This window comes from Mus caroli, chromosome 5, assembly GCF_900094665.2.
Source record: "Mus caroli chromosome 5, CAROLI_EIJ_v1.1, whole genome shotgun sequence".
Taxonomy (NCBI): Eukaryota; Metazoa; Chordata; class Mammalia; order Rodentia; family Muridae; genus Mus; species Mus caroli.
In genome coordinates, this window is record NC_034574.1 from 38474490 (window position 1) to 38493136 (window position 18647).

The 18647-nt window shown below is 44.4% G+C and overlaps 1 protein-coding gene across 4 annotated transcripts in view; it reads right to left on the reverse strand.

Annotated features, from left to right (window-relative positions):
* Positions 1–18647, reverse strand: part of Prom1 (prominin 1) — a 107386-nt gene that overhangs the window by 86157 nt on the left and 2582 nt on the right. For all 4 annotated transcript variants that reach the window (XM_021161787.2, XM_029477913.1, XM_029477915.1 and 1 more), the window contains exon 2: positions 13486–13860. In XM_021161787.2, the coding sequence (XP_021017446.1) occupies positions 13486–13705 (220 nt within the window). In that variant the 5' untranslated portion in view covers positions 13706–13860. The remainder of the gene's footprint in view (positions 1–13485; positions 13861–18647) is intronic.

Sequence of the window (18647 nt, forward strand, 5' to 3'; positions counted from 1 at the left end):
CATGCAGGCAGAAACTACCCCACCTCAGAGCACCCATGCATGTAAACCAACTGGAAAAGAAATACATGAGGAAAACCCCCAGTAGAAAGCCTTCCCCTGGTGGTTAAAGGGGACAGACATTGCCCTCCAGTTTCCCAGCACCAGACACCTGGAACTACTCAGAGTAATTGGGTAAGAAAGACTAAAGACTGGAAAGAGGCCACTTTTGTTTTCTTGGCTTGTTTTCTTCCGAAACACACCCAGCAAGTGCTCAACAACATCCTAAGAGGACAAGCGTCACAGAGAATTCCAAAAAACAGCGGGGAGAGACAATGCAAAGAGGGGCACGTGAGTCCACACATCGCACATGGCTCAGGACCAAGCCTGTGTGTACTCCAGGACATGCTGTTGAAGATACCAACATTTTCAGATAAATAGACCATACCAACTTTATCACAACTTTTTTTTTTTTTTTTTTTTTTTTGGTTTTTCGAGACAGGGTTTCTCTGTGTAGCCCTGGCTGTCCTGGAACTCACTTTGTAGACCAGGCTGGCCTCGAACTCAGAAATCCGCCTGCCTCTGCCTCCCGAGTGCTGAGACTAAAGGCGTGCGCCACCACGCCCGGCATTTATCACAACTTTTTAACAGGGTAAGAGTTCCTCAAATGGCACTAGTCATACTAGGCAAAAGGGATGATCAAAACCGAAATTATAAACTACTAGGAAAACAAAACCAACTTAATTGTATTTGTTAAGAAATAAGAATCAGCCAGGCAGTGGTGGCGCATGCCTTTAATCCCAGTACTCGGCAGATCTCTGAGTTTGAGGCCAGCCTGGTCTACAGAGTGAGTTCCAGGACAGCCAGGATTACACAGAGAAACCCTGTCTTGGAAAAAAAAAATAAGAAGAATCAGGCTGGAGAGTTGGCTCAATGATTAAGAGCGTTGACTGCTCTTCCAGAGGTCTTGAGTTCAATTCCCGGCAACCACACGGTGGCTTGCAACCATCTGTAATGGGATCTGATGCCCTCTTTTGGTGTGTCTGAAGTCAGCTACAGTATATACTCATATATATTAAATAAATAAATAATTTTTTAAAAAAAAAAGGAAATAAGAATCAAGTTTAAAGTGATACAATTCAAAAGTTGCACCAGTGGGTGGAACTGATTGAGAAGGACTAGGAGGTGTGGCTTTGTTGGAGGAGGTGTGTCAATAGGGATGGACTTTTCCATTTCAAAAGGTTTGTGCCATTCCTAGCATTTTATTCTTTGCCTCCTGCTTGTGATCACATGTGAGCTCTCAGCTGTTTCTGCTGCCATGAATTTGCTTCACTGTCATGGACTCTAACCCTCTGGAACTATAAGCCCAACTATATGCTTTCTTCTGCAAGTTGTCGTGACCATGGTATTTTATTACAGCAGCAAAAACGGAACTAAGACAGAAGTGAATTTAAGACCAGCCTGGAAGACACTATCTCATAATATTAAATTTTTTAAAAAGACTGAATAAAAAAATTAATTTTTTTCATAAGTACAGTTGTAAATGCGTTATGACCAAATGTCACATGAAGTGAAGAAACATGAATGTAAAGACACTGAGTGCAGAAAAACTAAGTCAAAGAGATTGTGATGTGGTTCCGTGGGGGCGTGGCTCCGTGAGGGCGTGGCTCCGTGGGGCGTGGCTCAGAGGGGGAGTCATGGCTCAGTGGGAGAGCACCGGTCTTACAAGTATAAGGAAGGCCCTAGGTCCAATTCAACACACACACACACACACAAATCAAATATAAAGCCCAGTAATTTTGATGTCTAAGGAAAAAATAAACTACAAATCTGGCACTCTAAACTGAAGCGTTTTCGCTTTTGCTATACTTCAAAGAAATCAAAACACAGAAACCTAAGATTATAAAGGATGCATTGTGAGCATGATTTATATCAGAAACACTAATTTTGGAACTTCAATTAACTCAGAATAAAGGCAAGATTTGAGTCTTGGCCATATATCAAACAATGGGTCAGTGGATGTTTTAAATTCCTTGATTAAAAGGAGCTATTTTTAGCTTAAGAAACATTATCATAAGAATAAGCATGGAAAGATGCCCTGAAGTGTGAAAATATCAAGTCAGAAACCCCCCAGAGTATCACATTCTTTCTCAAAGTTGAAAACCTATTAGAGAACAGGTTGAATTAATAAGATCTGGACCATCAGGACGACCATAGGAGAAACATCTGAAAAAGACACAACCAAACATTATCTGACTTTTGGGTTGAATCGATGTAAATAGCTATAAATTGTTTTGCCTCGGATGTGAACTTTAATCTGACCTTTGTAAATACAGCCAAGCCACCTTATCCATAGATTCTGCATTACTACTTTGACCCATCTGTGGATCAAATGATAAATTGGTTAGAATTTGTTTCCAAGCAAAGGGAAGGGCATTGGGGAAAGGATAACCCAAGGAGAGTGTTGTTGGAAAAGGGTGGGTCCCGTTAGACTCTGCCCCTGCTCTCGTAGACATCTCAAATGTTCCCTGGTAATTCTAATTCATGTGAACTGAGACATATATGTTAGTGTGTGTGGTGCACATGCACAGTGTGTGCATGTGAACGCCAGCGGCTGGCACCGGATGTCTTCTCTGCATTGCTTTGCCCTTCTTTATTTAAGGCAGGGCCCCTCAGTGAGCCTGGAGCTCACTGACTTAGCAGGCAAGGTTAAGGAATCTGTCTGTTGCTCTCACATCCCCAGTGCTCAGGTTACAACAAGCATGTCCCTTGCTTTATCTGAGTTGTGAGGATTTGAACTCAGGTCTCATGCTTGAAGGGCAGGCATTCACGGAGTGAACCATCCAGAGCACTTAGATTCAGTCTATCTTTTAAAACTGGTAGTATTGGGGGAAAAGAAAAAAAACAACCAGAAATTCACATGAACAGAATTGTGTATGAAGTCACTGAAAGACATATAGAAAAATGTTCAAAACGGTACATTGCATAATGACTCAACGGGAAACCCTTAAATACCAATTCAGTTGGCTGGATTAACAACTTCGGGTATGTACACATAGTTGAATAGTATATAGTAATGGAAGAATATTTACAGCTAGACATAGCAATATCCTCATTAATAGCGCATTCGGGGAGAGAAGCCAGAACCAAGACTACTTCTGGGATGACTCTACCAGGAATGCTAACTAGTCCTTGTCACTGCAAGGTGGCAGGCCAGCTAGTTATTCTTGGCAGACTGTGACCAAGAAGCAAGACTAAGGTGTGGTCTTGAGGGAGACAGGTCTTCTCCTTGTTGTGGATGTGTGACATTTGTGACAGGTCAACTTGATAGCTTATTCATGTTGATCTGTGCACACATTTTTGCTTTGACCTTTTTTTTTTCTTTTCTTTTTTAATGTTATAAAAAGTAAGAGATTAGTCTAAGAATGGTGTGGAAAGCCCAAGAACTCATGTTTCCATTAAACTCCCATGACACTTAAGTTAGAGTAACAGTGAGCTAGCCCTCCTCCAGACACACAAGGAATTTTCCCGAGACTGAGTAGTAGACCCCACGCATCTCTTTGGTCTCCTGCAGGTAGCGATCTGTGGTCAGGAATGTAGGTTTTCCTAGTTATTCCTTACTCCTTGTTGCCCACAGAACCTTATGTGGGCATTCCACAGTCTATCTGACATGCATCTGTCTACACACCCTGCCCTCACACCCTGCTCTCCTGCTATCAGGGATCCTTTTCTGAGTCTGTGTTTCAGTTTGCGTCATTAAGCTTCTCCCTGCTTCTGGGACTCAACCATATACTTTCACAGCTCAGGTCAAATGTTAGTCCCTTTATGGAGCTTCCTCGCCTTCCTCCACCACTATCAGAACAGCCATGAGCACACCATTCATATGGCCTGTGTCAAAGCTGACTGGAGTTCGGGGAAGGCGCTAATGTGCTTGTGAGACTGCTAGGAGGCAGGTACCTCAGGCAATGCTCTCAGCCAAACTGCACCAGGCTCACACCGGGAAGGAAGGCTTTACAGGAGTGGGATGCCACTGCTTGGATCAGACAAACCAGGTTACAATCTGGTTCACCTTCTAAGAATAGAACTTGAGGCTTAGCATCTCTGAGCTGGGGTTATTCAGAGAGCCAGGGAAGAATGGGAAAGGTGGAGGAGGTTGAGGGGAGGCCATTAAAATGACATAGCAGAGTCCCAACCCCAGAAGCTGCAAATCTTATTTGTGGAAAGTCTTTACATATGAGTGTATTATGCCCAGATGAGTGTATCCTGGAGGAGCAGGATCCTAAAGAGAGGAAGACAGACAGATGGCAGTGACCCCAGATGGGCCAAAGGACACAGCACCATCAGACTGGAGGAAGCAAGGAACATACTCTCTCCTAGGGCTTAGGAGAGAGCAAAGCTATGCTTACACCTTAATTTTTGTACTTTTGGCTTCCAGTTTATTCCTAGCATAATGTAGGGCTTGTGTAAGTGTCCCAAATTGTGACCATCTGTTGTTACCACTGTGCTGCAAAGCCAGTATTCAAGGGTCACACAACTGCTTCTCTTGTCTCTGTGATCAAACCTGGGTTTAACCAATACAGATTATAATTATTCTTACATTATTTGCTAAACAGTTAAATGCCAATGAGTGTTACTATCAAGGGCTATTCTAAGTGTTTTATAAATATTTACTTAATACTTACATACTGTGACACACACACATGCGCGCGCACGCGCATGCGCAAGGTAGAGTCTGTGATCAACTGTCATCTTCCAGGGAAACAGAGAGGTTAAGTAACTTGCTCAACATCACAGAGCTAGTAAAACGAGGAGACTGATCCAGGGCAGAGGCTCCTCCTTCTTTATCATCACTTGAAGCATGGTGATTTTCTAAATCTAAACCCCAGCCACCCAGTGGGGTTCTGATCTTTCTGCATTCATCCTACTGGGCAGCTCGGACCTGTAGCTCTATGATGACAATTCTTTACTCTAGAGTCTCTGGGCTGGTTCCCCACCAGCCTGGCTTCATCCTGCAGCTGCTTTGGTGCCTCCCATGTGTGCATTTACACTAATCTGCTTCCTACAGGGGCTAGAGGAAACTCGTGAGCCATTCCAGGGCAGGGCCCCACGGAGCAGGAAGCCCTGCTTCCAGAGTCTTTTGAAGGACTTTTCCTGCGGCTTGTCACAAGCTAAAGAAAGAAAGGATCACATTTCAACCAGAGGGACCCTGTGTACAAGGGAATGGTTGGCAGGATGTGCCTTGCAGTTCGGAGACATGGCGGTGCTATGAAGCTGGAGATACAGACACCGTAGGAGTGAGGTGCTTGTCATAACTTGGCACACCCGTTGCTCATCTAAGCCAACACACACATAAGCACATGTGTGCAAGCTCATGTACAAGCAAACACACACACAAGCCCATGCAAGCACACAGGCACTCTCACATACACACATACACAAGCACATGCACACACACAAGCACACACGCGAACATACAAGCACATGCCAAGACACATGGATGCATGCTCACACACGTGTACACACACACAAGCACATATACCGAACACACACGTAAGTGTAAAATAAGATGCTCAGTATTGTTCTTTGGGCCATCCACACAAGGGACATTGCAGCCCTGTCTCTTGGGCCTTTTGAATCTCACTTCCCTTTTGTGCCTAAAAGCTGCAGCCCACTGCTTGGCTAGCTGCAGGACCTGGGCAATCCACTCAGTGCTCTGGCCCCAGTTTCTGTAGAATTAGATACTAAGAGGACCTAGTTCAGTCTGGCCAACTTGTCTAATCCTGGAAAGTTGCTGGAAAAAAAAAAGAGGAGGAGGAAGAGGTACAGGCTGTCCATCAAAAAGACTGACACAGGAAAGAGAGAATGAGACACTTTTTTTTCCTTTGTGACCTTATTTTTGGCAAAGTCCAGCACCAACGTGAGTCACATGATCTGCAAGAGGACAAGGACTACTTACTGTGAATTAGGTGAGAACACTCGGGTGCTATCATCTACTGGCACCTAGATGTTAGTTGAGGCAAACCTGCTGGACCGTTCGCTTGGCCAGCAACTTTCCTGGGACATCCTCTCTCTGCTTCTGATGTTGTGGGGACAGCAATAGCTCACCACAGCCCCAGGCTCACTCAGCACCACCCTAGCCATGGTTATTGAAAGGGTCCAACGTTGACTCTCTTCAATTGGGGATGGAACAAAACAAACGAGCTGCTGGGCTCTCTTCAGGAAGCTAATCTGAAGCCTGTAACATGGGGCAGATAAATTCTATATAACCAAGACTGTGCCAGTTGAAAGTTGGAGCAAAAAGGCGAGGCCAAGAGGAGGCAGGAGATGCTAAGGTCTCTAGTTCCGATGGGAGGCAGAGGGAATCTCCACAGCAAGGCTATCTCATGCCTCACTGAGGGCCATGGCGCAACCCTCTGTCCTGATGTTCTTCTACTCTCTTGATAGCCTCAGCTAATAAGTTTATTTAAGCCCAGGATAGACTCTACACTCTAATGTCCTGAGGAGATCACAAACTCATGGGAACCCAGCCTCACTCACCCTCCTGTTCCAGTTCTACCTCCTAGCCAACGCCATGCCCACACTCGCCAGATCCCACATGCCCCAGATCCCAGGGGCAAATGACATTAGCCTGGAAATAGTTTTTGAAATAGGTCAACCATCCTAAAATCTAATTTAAGAATATGCTACATCCTAAAATCTAATTTAAGAATATGCTAAAGCAGGGTGAACAGTTATTTTAGAATATTTCATAAAACTAAAAGTGGACATGTCTCCCCCCCCCCACCGCCAAACCCCACCCCTTTGCATGCTTCCTTAGAATGTTACCTTAGAACAAATTCATGTTGCCACATAAAATTAGAAGAGGCACAATTTAACACCCACAGTGGGCAGTCTGGAATGCCTACATGTCACATGCAAAGGCTATCATTTTTCATATTGACTCGTGGTTATTTTAATTCTTTCATTTTTTAAATTCTGGCTGTTGTTCTTTTCATTTGTTGTTAGTTTTGTTTTTGTTGTAATGTCTAACTCCTGGTTATTTTATTAAAATAAAAGGAAAAAGAGATTACCCTCAGGAAACCAAGGTTTACTAGAGAAATAACTAGTCCCCAAAACAAAGTTCTCTCTCAGTCTGCCTCTTTCTAGCAACTTGAACATGTACTCTTTCTGCTTCAGTCCCCCAACCCGCAACGAGATATATGATTATAACTGACACTCCACCTATGGCACCTATGACACTCCACCTACCTCCAAAAATTGTGACAATTTCAGTGAATTCACAGGGGGCAAAGCAAGCCTTATGGACTGATTACTGGGGTCATTAGTAAAGAAGAGAGCAGAGGAAACCTAAGAGCCTATAAGGCCACTGAGTATGGCAGTGAATCCTGGGTCTGTTCTCCTTTCTGCTCTGATCTGTTCAGCACCCATTCTGCTACTGGGAAGCCTGCCAACCAGACATGACCTAAGACACTCTGTGAAGTCACAGAACTGCTTCCAACAAGCCAATTCTGTGTAGAATGTTCTGGAGGGAGTAGCAGCTAGGACATTTTAATGATGCCCAGGGAATCAGATTGTTCCATGTCCTCTCCCTACATCAACTTAAACATCATATTTGGCCAACTTTTCCTCTCAGATAATAAAGTTAATAGCAGCCACGATTATTGATTCTTCCTGTGCCAATCAGCCATGGTTTTAAACATAGGCTTTATACACAACATCTCACAAATAAAGAGTTCTAAAGTAGGTTATAATTACAGTCAGACTCCATCTACAAGAAACAAAGATCTGAAAGTTAACAACTTGGCTTTGATCATTCCTGAAGGACATTGTAAAAGCTAAGACAGAAACACAGTCCTTTGGACACATAATGGATGCTACATTCACTGCATGCATTTTCCCCCTATTTTCCTCGAGTGTTTGTGTTTGTGTGTGTGTGTGTGTGTGTGTGTGTGTGTGTGTGTGTGTGATGATATGTTCATAAGTTCATAGTTGTCCCTTTAGAACACTGTAGGAGCATCTACCTTCATGTAATCCAGAACCAACCAGATTCTTCCCCAAACCAAATTCCACTTAGACTCACACGAAACACCTTTGGCTCTTGTTGACCTTAGACAAAGTACTCCATGAACACCCGCCTTATCCACTGTGGAGATTTCAATAAGAATGGCCCCCATGAGCTCATATATTTGAATGCTTGCTGAGTCATCAGAGAATGACACTGGTTGAGAAGAATTAGGAGGTATAACCTTGTTGGGATTGGTGTAGCCTTGTTAGAGGAAGTATGTCACTGGGGTAGAAGTTTCAAAAGCTCAAGCCAGGTCCATATATGGATCTGGATATAGAACACTCAGCTACATCTCCAGCATCATGTCTGTCTTTGTGGCCCCTTCCTGCCATGATCATAATGAACTAAAGCTCTGAAACCATAAGCCAACTCCAATTAAATTCTTCTTTTATAAAAGTTGCCTTGGTCATGGTGTCCCTTCACAACAACAGAACACAGAATAGAGCACCCACTTTCTTTGCTCCCCCCAAATCTATGAGGTGAGCTCCAATATGTTGGCATTTGGAGATATGAATTTTGGAGAATAACTAGGTTTAGGTGAAGCACATATGTGGTTCGTGGTGAGACTTCTTGGTGAAAAACGCAGAAGAGAGGGTGTACTGGCTGGTTTTCTGTGTCAACTTGGCACAAGCTGGAGTTATCACAGAGAAAGGAGCCTCCCGTGAGGAAATGCCTCCATGAGATCCAGCTGTAAGCCATTTTCTCAATTAGTGATCAAGGGGGGAGGGCCCACTGTGGGTGGTACCATCCCTGCGCTGGTAGACTTGGGTTCTATAATAAAGCAAGCTGAGCAAGCCAGGGGAAGCAAGCTAGTAAGTAGCATCCCTCTATGGCCTCTGTATCAGTTCCTGCTTCCTGACCTGTTTGAGTTCCAGTCCTGACTTCTTTTGGTGGTGAACAGCAATGTGGAAATGTAAGCTGAATAAACCCTTTCCTCCCCAACTTGCTTCTTGGTTATGATGTTTTGTACAGGAATAGAAATCCCTGACTAAGAGGGAGATCACTGTGTGTCTGAATGTCTGTTTCTATCTCTGAGCATGCACCACTGAAAGAGCATGCAAGAACCCAGCAAGAAAACAGCTGTTTACAACCAGGGTTGTAGGGCCTATCTGAGGCCAAATCTGATTCCACCTTGATTTCAGACTTCCCAGCCTTCAGCACAGTGCCATCCGAAGAGGGTCTCTTCTCAGTGAGCCTCAGGCTAGCATGCAGTCTTACAGTCTCAGTAACTCCAAGCCAGTAAGATATTCTTAAGATAGCCACATCAGGTTCTAGAACACATTGTACCATGGCTCACTTACTCATAGTCTGATCAATCCATATCTCTTCTCTTCTGTCCAAAAAGTAAAACTATGTCCCAAGTACCATTCTATCAAGGTCATTCCATCTCAGCCCTCTTCAGGATGTAACATGGGCTTCTCATAAGAACAAATGATAAATTCAGTAAACTATGTTGGTGGAACATAGGACACATGGCAGTCAGAGAGAGCCCAGGCTCTGATGTCATTCCTTTCTTTACCAATCCTCAGTCTATACTAAACTCTTCATTTAAGACCCTCTACTTTCAAGCAGAAGCACAGACCCCATGGATAATTCCATCTGTCTTAGGATTTCTATTGCTGCAAAGAAACACCGTGACCAAAGCAAGTTGTGGAGGAGAGGGTTTATTTGCCTTACCCTTCCACATCATAGTTCATCATGGAGGGAAGTCAGGGCAGGAGTCCAAACAAGACAGGAACTTGAAAGCAGAAGCTGATGCAGAGGCCATGAATGGGTGCTGCTTACTGACTTGCTCCTCATGGCTTGCTCAGCCTACTTTCTAATGGAACCCAGGGCCACCAGCCTAGGGATGGGGTCACTCACAATAACTTGGGCCCTTCCCAATCAATCACTAGTTAAGAAAATGCCTTACAGCTGGATGTAGAACCCAGGACCACCAGCCCTGGGATGGTGCCACTCACAATGGGCTGGGCCTTCCCCAGTCAATCACTAATTAAGAAAATGCCTGGGGCTAAAGAGATGTCTCAGTGGTTAAGAGCACCTGTCCGCTCTTCCAGAGGTCCTGACTTCAAGTCCCAGAAACCACATGGTGGCTCACAACCACCTGTAATGAGAGCTGATGCCCTTTTCTGGTGTGTCTGAAGACAGTGACAGTGTACTCACATACATAAAATAAATAAACCTTAAGAAAGAAAGAAAGAAAGAAAGAAAGAAAGAAAGAAAGAAAGAAAGAAAGAAAGAAAGAAAAGGCCTTACAGCTGGATCTCACAGAGGCTGTAATTTTCTCAACTGAGGTTCCCTGCCTGTTTCAGATGACTCTAGCTGTGTCAAGCTGTCATAAAACTAGCCAGCACACTATCAACATACTATACTTGTCTCAAATCTTTCTGTTTGAGTTAATATTCTAAGGCTATTTCCCCATGATTTAGTGCCTATGAAGTGTAAGTGTCACAGACAAAAGCCATCACTATTTGGTTCATGTCCTAGGTGACACAGAGCACTTAGGGACACTTGAAGACTGGTATGGATGTAATCTAGTAATTTGGTGGATCAATGGAAACGAAACTGAGATGGGAGAAGAAAAGCTCCCTAAAGCGTCCCTAAGGTGTCAACTGTCAAATTCCATCTTAAGTTCTGGAGATACTCTAGTCTACCCCTTCAGAGGGAAAATTGTTCTGCTTTTGTCTGCTGCTGCAATACAGGGTCATGTCTCCCTTCACTATGAGGAGCCCAAGCTACAAGACACGCTAACACCCTCAGAGTGTTCCGGTTTACACACTCTCCAGGCAGCTCTTTTCTAAGCTAATGATGTTTCTGATGGAGTTCCAACCCTTTAGATACATCCTTAGCTAGCCAGGTCACTGAAATGAAGACTTGGAAAATGCATTGCTTTTAGAGGACCAAGAGTAGGGCTGGAGAGATGGTTCATCGGTTAAGAGCACCAGTTGCTCTTCCAGAGGTCCTGAGTTCAACTCCCATCAATGACTTGGTGTCTTACTCATCTATAATGAGTTCTAATGCCCTCTTCTGGCATGAAGGTATACATATAGATAGAGAACACATAAAATACATAAATTGAGAACTAAAGTTAAAAAAAAAATACTATGAGAACCAAAGGGAGCTACATATAACAATGAATGAAAAGAGATTACAGGATTTGCTAATTATAGGGTATGCCTGAAACTGAAACTGGACAGCTTCAACTCTTCTGGAACAACTGGATTCTAAGCTTTGTACATACATTTTTTAAAAAATAATAATTAGGAGCCAGCATGAGGACCTGAAACTAAATTGCCAGCGCTCATGAACAAGCCAGGTATGGTAGCAGGCATATTTATAGCTGGGAGAAAGCAGTAAAAGATATCCAACCTCAGCCTCTAGCTTTTACACACACAAGCAGCTTCACCCATATGCAAATGTGCATACACATACACTAGAGACACACACACAAATACAAATTTTAAAATGACCAGGAGGCAGAGGCAGGAGAATCTCTGTGAGTTTGAAGCCAGACTTATCTACAGAGCAAGATACAGGACAGCCAAGGCTATACAGAGAAACCCTGTCTCTAAAATTCAATAAAGTAACAATAAAAAATGACTAGGAACAATAGTAGTTACCTGTTTCTATAGTAACATTCCTAGTAAGTCTATAAAAGAGCAAGACAGCTATTCCAAATGAATAATATGTAACCAACACTAACAACTAACATCTCCTATTTCCCCTTGTCATCATTTGGATATCCAACTTTATTCTTCTAAGCAATAACAGAAACAGTGTTTAATTCAAGATTATCTTCAATGACACCAAAGGCCCAGACTGACTTATTTCTTAGAAGTGAAATTTGAACAGAGACCTGATAAGGGTACTTCAGACTATTTCAGGCTAATCTAAAACAGACAATAAAAAATGTCAATAAACATGCACTTTTAATAAAACTATAAAAGTCCCTGTTCTCATTTCATTTCTGCTGCTGTGATAACACATCCTAACAAAAAAGCATCGTGGGGTGGGAGGGGTTTATTTGGCTTGCAATTCCAGGTTACAGTCCAGCACTTGAGGTAAGTCAGGGCAGAGTCTCAAGAACCCAGTCTCACGACATCCACAGTCAAGAGCAGACCACAAGAACACACACCCATGCTTGCTTACTCCTTCCTTTCTTCCCCAGCCTACAAGGCCATCTGTCCACCTTCCACCTTAGGGGGGGGGGGTCTTTCGTCCCACCTCAATTAAAACAGTCAAGACAATTTCCCCCACAGACATGCCCACGCCCACAGGCTAACCTGATCTAGGCAATCCCTTATTCTTGATTGTGGCAAGTGCTATTTAAAATTTAACCAGTTGGGACTAGAAAGATGGTCAAGAGCAGTGGCTGCTCTTCTGGAAAACCCAGGTTCAGTTCCCAGCACCAACATGATGGCTTACGACTGCCCATCTCTCCAGTTATAGGGGACCTGGTGCCCTCACAGGACAAACACACACACAGGAAAACCACCAAGGCACATAAAATAAAAATATATTTAAAAACTTACTAAAAACAACAACAACATAGCCCCATAATGTAAACAGTGAGGCTCAATAACTGCCCCCTTACACACACACACACACACCACACACCTCTTAAGACATTAGCCCAGACCTTCTAAGTGACCCTTGTTTCAGTCTTCCACATTCATCTTTTGGACTGCCACCAGTTGAATAACCAATACCAGTATTCAAATCTCTGTAGTTTAAAGACAGGCTTAGGAGAGGTGCAACTTAAGTTCATCAAAAATGCAGGCCACACCGGATATTCGTCACAGGGACCACTGTCCTCTTCCCAGGACTGTCTGCATGATCACACACACCGGAGGGCTTCCAGGTTAAAGAATTACAGACAGGGTCAAAGAAGCAGCAGTATTGTGTACAGAGAACAAGAGCCCTGACCACAAAATGCCCTCTACCTGAGAATGACCAACCCTTCCCCGCACTAATCTCTTGGCACAGTTAATTGTGGAAGAAACTCTGGGCATGTCTGCCCTTGCCCTGTGGAGGGTATCAAAGCTGCTTTTTCATGGTGGGTAGAGAAGAGTTAAATTCTTAAGTGACATATAGCCAGCAGTTGCCTGGTGATCAGCAACCTCTCATTTCATGACAAGGAACTTGCATTTTTTATCCCGATTTTCACTTTGTGTGTGTACACGCACATGCAATTTGAAGCAATGCATTGCTCTAAGCAAAACAAAGCAAGATAAAATGGAAAAGCAACCAGGCAGAAAGATTCAATTTTGTTTCTCACTTGGCTTAAACAGACACACACACATCTTTCTAAATTCTATATATATATTTTTTTTGCCCGTGTATAATCAGTGCTTCTGAACCTTGTAAAGTGCTCATTGTATGGATAGCATGGTCATGAAGCAACCAAGAGTGGCAAATCAATGCTCCCTATGGTCAACACTCACCTAGAGGGAAGTCATTCGGCTGGACCACGTTGAGGAAGATGTGCACCATTTTGTAGAGAGGGCCAACAATCCCAGCATTGAAGGTATCTTGGGTCTCATATTTGGTGGTAGGCAATTCATAATTCATAGCCCCGGGAGTGTTATGGAATGCAGGTTGACCTTCTGAAGTGATCTTTCCACACAGCCCCAGTAACAGCAGGGCACTGAAGACGAGAGCCATAGTTGTTGGCCTGATCTCCCAAGCATGAGGTACTTTCTGGAAACTCAAGGGAAATGGGTCTTTCCTGGACCGGTGGACTCTTCTGCCTCCTGGCTGGTAACAAGGGAGACAGAAGAATGGTCTCCAAGGTGGTCATTCACTTCAAAGCACCATCCCTGGGAGGGAGAGAAAGAACACTGGTTACTCAGAGACAACCAGTTACCCCAGGAGCCCACCCCAGAGGAAGTGACATGGCTTAGAATTAAACACTTAGGCCTAATGAGGTGGAACCCAATCTAACAGCCTGCCCCGGAGCTACAGGTAGGGACTAGGAAGAAGCTCCTTCCTCCAAGATAGGATGATTCAGAGGACAGTCCTTTCCAGGATCAAGAAACACCAGGCACGGTTCAGGAAGCTGTTTATTCTTGGAAACAGATGTTCATCACTCACTGAATTCCAGGTACATTCCACATGCTCTTAAGGCATAATCCCACCTTATAGATGACGGAACATGTGCAGAAGGGATTTTAGTACAGTATGGCCAGAATTCAACTCAGTCTTTTCCCTTAGAGTCCATCTAACCAGCATAGCAGAGCTCTGATGCTCCGGCTTCAGCTGGTGCCAAAGAGGCCCCCAGCCACGGAATAGTGCTTAGTTTTTTAAAGTTTTCTGCTGCCCTTCTGACACTGACGGTACCCCTTCCTTACATCCTGTTTGCAAACAGATCACACTCCAGGCATCCATCATTCCATCTATCCTAAGCCCAAAGAGCCCTAACCTCAAGGTCATGGACAAACAGAAACTGAAATCTGCTTTTCTAATAAGCTCATCGGGTCATCCATCCTATGGGACACTTCCATTCTGAGTCACAGTCTCCCATGACTAGGTACCCAGAAAGTGAGAGGGAGGAAGAAAAGAGGCTTCCTGGACAGGAAGAGATGGCAAGAAACAAGAATCCTAAGGATGGTCACAGCTGCCTTGTCTGGGAAGAGGGAAGGGAATAGCAGCGACGAGAGCAACATGGGCTCTTTCTATTCTAACAGAAGGCATCTCTACTCAGCAGATAAGGATATGGAAGAAAGAATCCAAAACACCTGACCTCTTAACACCATTTCTCGGGGGTAAATAAATCAGCCAGCAACCAAGGAATACTAGCTCTAGATGTACACAGCCCACCAGTGTCTTGTGAGGAGACTTCACTGCAGCCTTGGTTCCGAACACATAACACACAAGCTTTGCTCTGTACATGCCTTCCCTCCTGCCACGTAACACGGATCAACACTGCCAGAAGTGCTTTAGTTCAGATTCCAGACTGCCGCACCTTCTGGAGTGCAGTGTTTGTACTAACACACACAGAGTTCTGTTCTCATAGACACAGGATGGCTTAATTACAGAAAACAAGGAACCTTGAGGTTCTCCTTACCCCCATTCCTCAGCAGGCTCCACATTAGTGTATCTTTGGGTTGTACTGTAGTAAACAAACCAACAACCACATTCACCTTATTGGCATGCAAAATGGCTTTAAGTAAATGGTAAATTGTATAGATCAGTAAGCATTTGATATGTGTGCCTAGATTTCCAGATTTGCATTAAAAGGTTCTTGGGTAAAGGGGTCAAAATGTCTTGGTCTAGCAGTCAGGCTTTCATGCTGTGTGCTAGATAACTTTCAGGGTAAGTACAAAGTTCACTGGAAAGGGAATGTGGGGGCAATCAAGAACTGCCTGGATCCTAAGTGAGATCCTGCGGAGAGAAGCTCAGGAGAGCACAAAATGCAGGACAGGAAGCACAGTCAAAGGTTAGAGCAAGTGGGCATTCAAACCAGCCAAGAAAGCCTCCAGGCTTTCTCCAGCAGCCTGGAGGAAGAGGTGAATGCCTGTCCAATCCCTTCAGATATTGCTGCCTGTTGTAGCTCCCATCTTGCTCCCATTATTTCTGTACAGAGCTACAAATAGAATGTCTCTGAAGTCTTTCTCCAGCAAACCACCGGCTGCCTTAGATCTCCAGGTGGCTCCTGGGATCAAACGCTGACACAGCCACAGTGCCCTGATGATGGCTCCACAAGGTTTCCTCTGCTCTCCCCCACACCACACACACACACCATACATAATACACATATGTACACAACAAACACATACCCAAACCACACACATATATAACACACACATGCACACAAACATACCACATACACAAGCCACACAATACATAACACACACATACACACAAACACATATACAAACCACATACACACACAACACACACATAAACAACACACACATGCACACAAACATATATACAAACCATATACATATACAACACACACATACACAACACACACATACACAAAACACACACACACCAAACACATACACAAACCACACACATACAAACCACATACATACACAAACCACACACATATACAACACACACACATATACAACACACACATACAAACATGCCACATACACAAACCACACACATATACAACACACACATACAAACATGCCACATACACAATACACATACACACACACACACCTAACTTTAGCCAGTTCTTTGCTTAAGGGCCTCAGAGCTGGTCGGATTAAAGGCTCAGGAACTGGGGAAGGCACATGTCCTGGTAATGAGACCAAGCCCCAGACACAGATAGGATCTCCCCAAGTGCTATGAGTAAGCCCACTTCAAAGCTCAAGCTCCTTTTATGGAGCATGGAAACCCCAAGTGAGGAATGAAGCAAGGGAATCCCCAAAGGAAAGAAACACCTCTGTCTACCAGGGCAGAGGTGGAGGTGCCCATTGCTTTAGAGGCCAGGTGGGATCCAAACACATACATTTCTCTTCATCCCCCTGTAAAAAGCTCAGAAACATCAAAGTAAGGAAGCATAAAAGTCCCAAGAGTTAGGAAGCAGGCACTTAAAGAAAGAGTTTTGTCTCAATTTTAGTGGATATGAAAACCCCAGGGAGGGGTGGATCTCTTGAGTTCCAGGCCAGCAAGGTCTACAGAGCTACTTTCAGGGCATTCAGGGCTATACAGGGAAACCTTGTCTCAAAAAACAGCAACAACCTAGGGAAAGAAAGCATTTCGTTTAAGACCCAGAGGTAAGAGCCTCTTCTGAGAGCAGCCCAAAGCACAACATGTGCTCCATCTCCTTAAAACAGTCTTGGGGCTAGAGAGATGGATCAACCGTTAAGAGCGCTTTTTTACTTCTTGCTCTTACAGAGGACCTGCGTTCAGTTCCCAACACCCACATGCTGGCTCACAACCACTCAAAAGCCCAGATCCAGGTGATCCAGAGGCTTTTGGCCTCCACAGGCAACAGGCACACATACGGTGTACATTCTCAGATGCAGGCAAAACATTCATACAAATAAAATATTTTTCTCAGTTAAAAAAAAAAAACAAATGATTGTTGACTTAATATACCTACCGATAAACAACCTAACTACTGGGATGGGGTTTATTAAACTGCACTTTAAATTTTACTTATTGCAGGGCGGGGTGATGTGCACTGTGGCATCTAAGTCAGAGGACAATTTTCAGAAGTTTCGGGGGTTGGTGCTCTCCTAATGTGGGTTCTGGGATTGAACTTATAGCTTTGACAGTTATTCGGTTTTTCCCCATTGAGCCACCTGGTCAGCCCTAATTTCAGTTTTAACCAGCATCCTTGAAGGTAGCCAAAGACTGAACCAAAACTATTCTTAGAACACCTTTCTACCCCATTCCTGTCGCTTTCCAAGGACAAGGCAGGTTTCCTGGATATAGCTTCAGGACCACAGACCAAGGTAACAACACCCTGTTCCAGTTGCTTTGTCCTGACCTGTCCCAGATGCAGTGTGAAGTGCTACGTAGGGACTGACTCCTCCAGGTGTCCCCAGGGTCTGGTACACAGGAGATACCCAATACAGGACTGCTGAAGTAAAATGGGGATGAGGCTGGCACAAAGTCATCACCTTTACCTCTAAAGCTGAGCCAAGCGTCTTCTTGCTGGCAGGCTTGCACTCCTGAGAAGGACAGATCCTAGCCTACCCCCAGGATTGCTGCGGCTGCTTCCTCAAATCAGGTAGCAGGCCATCTCTTCTGTGTCACCCAAGGCAGGATTAGTGACGCACCATTCAAGGTGGGAGCAGCCTCTTGAGACCCTCACCATTGCAAGCATTGGAATCTGCTTCCTCCAGGTCTATCCCCTTAAACGGGTCATAGTTGGCAAAGTCCGCCTGGCCATTTTCCTGGTTAACTGGGCATATTATGGGTTTCCACTCTAAATACACTCTATTCCAACAGGAAAAGAAGCCCACTAAAGTTAGTTTTAAACAAGTATCTCACATGATTCTGAGACTGAAGTCCGGGGAGCTACATTTCTGCAAACACTGGTTTTAAAAGAGAGCAGGGTGACCCATTAGCTTCATTTTCTCCATTTTCTGCTTTGGATGGGAAGTGCTCACTCTTTATCTTACAAGGGTCCCCGTGGTGGATGTAGGTTTCTGTCTTCTGGGGTGCTGCTTTGGGGATGAGGGAGTACTTGACTTCAGAGCCCACCTTTGTGAGTCCTGTGGGGAGCAGCCCTACCTCTCACTGTGAGGCCAGCTAGAGTGCCCAAAGAGGTCCTCGGGGTGAGCTGGTCTGAACTGTATACTGAAGCAGAGTGTTCTAACTCATTCTAGAAAGACAGTGGCAAGACAGCAGCCATATCCAAAGCTATTCATCAGTCAGGGGGGCCTGACAACCTGTCATGTGTTATTAAGACTGGCTATCCAACTTCCCTGCCACTTCCCCTTAGTCACTGTCCCTCAAGAACATCCATTGGTTACACTCATGCTGGGTTAGTGTTCTAATCATTTGTAATGAAGCTTCCTGGTCCTTAAAAACAAGTGACAACTCTTCCGGTCAGAAAAGCACCGGGGCAGCTGGGGCGCAGGGTCTGCTGACACTCGCCAGCTACCCACAACACCCGCCACAGGATCTTAAG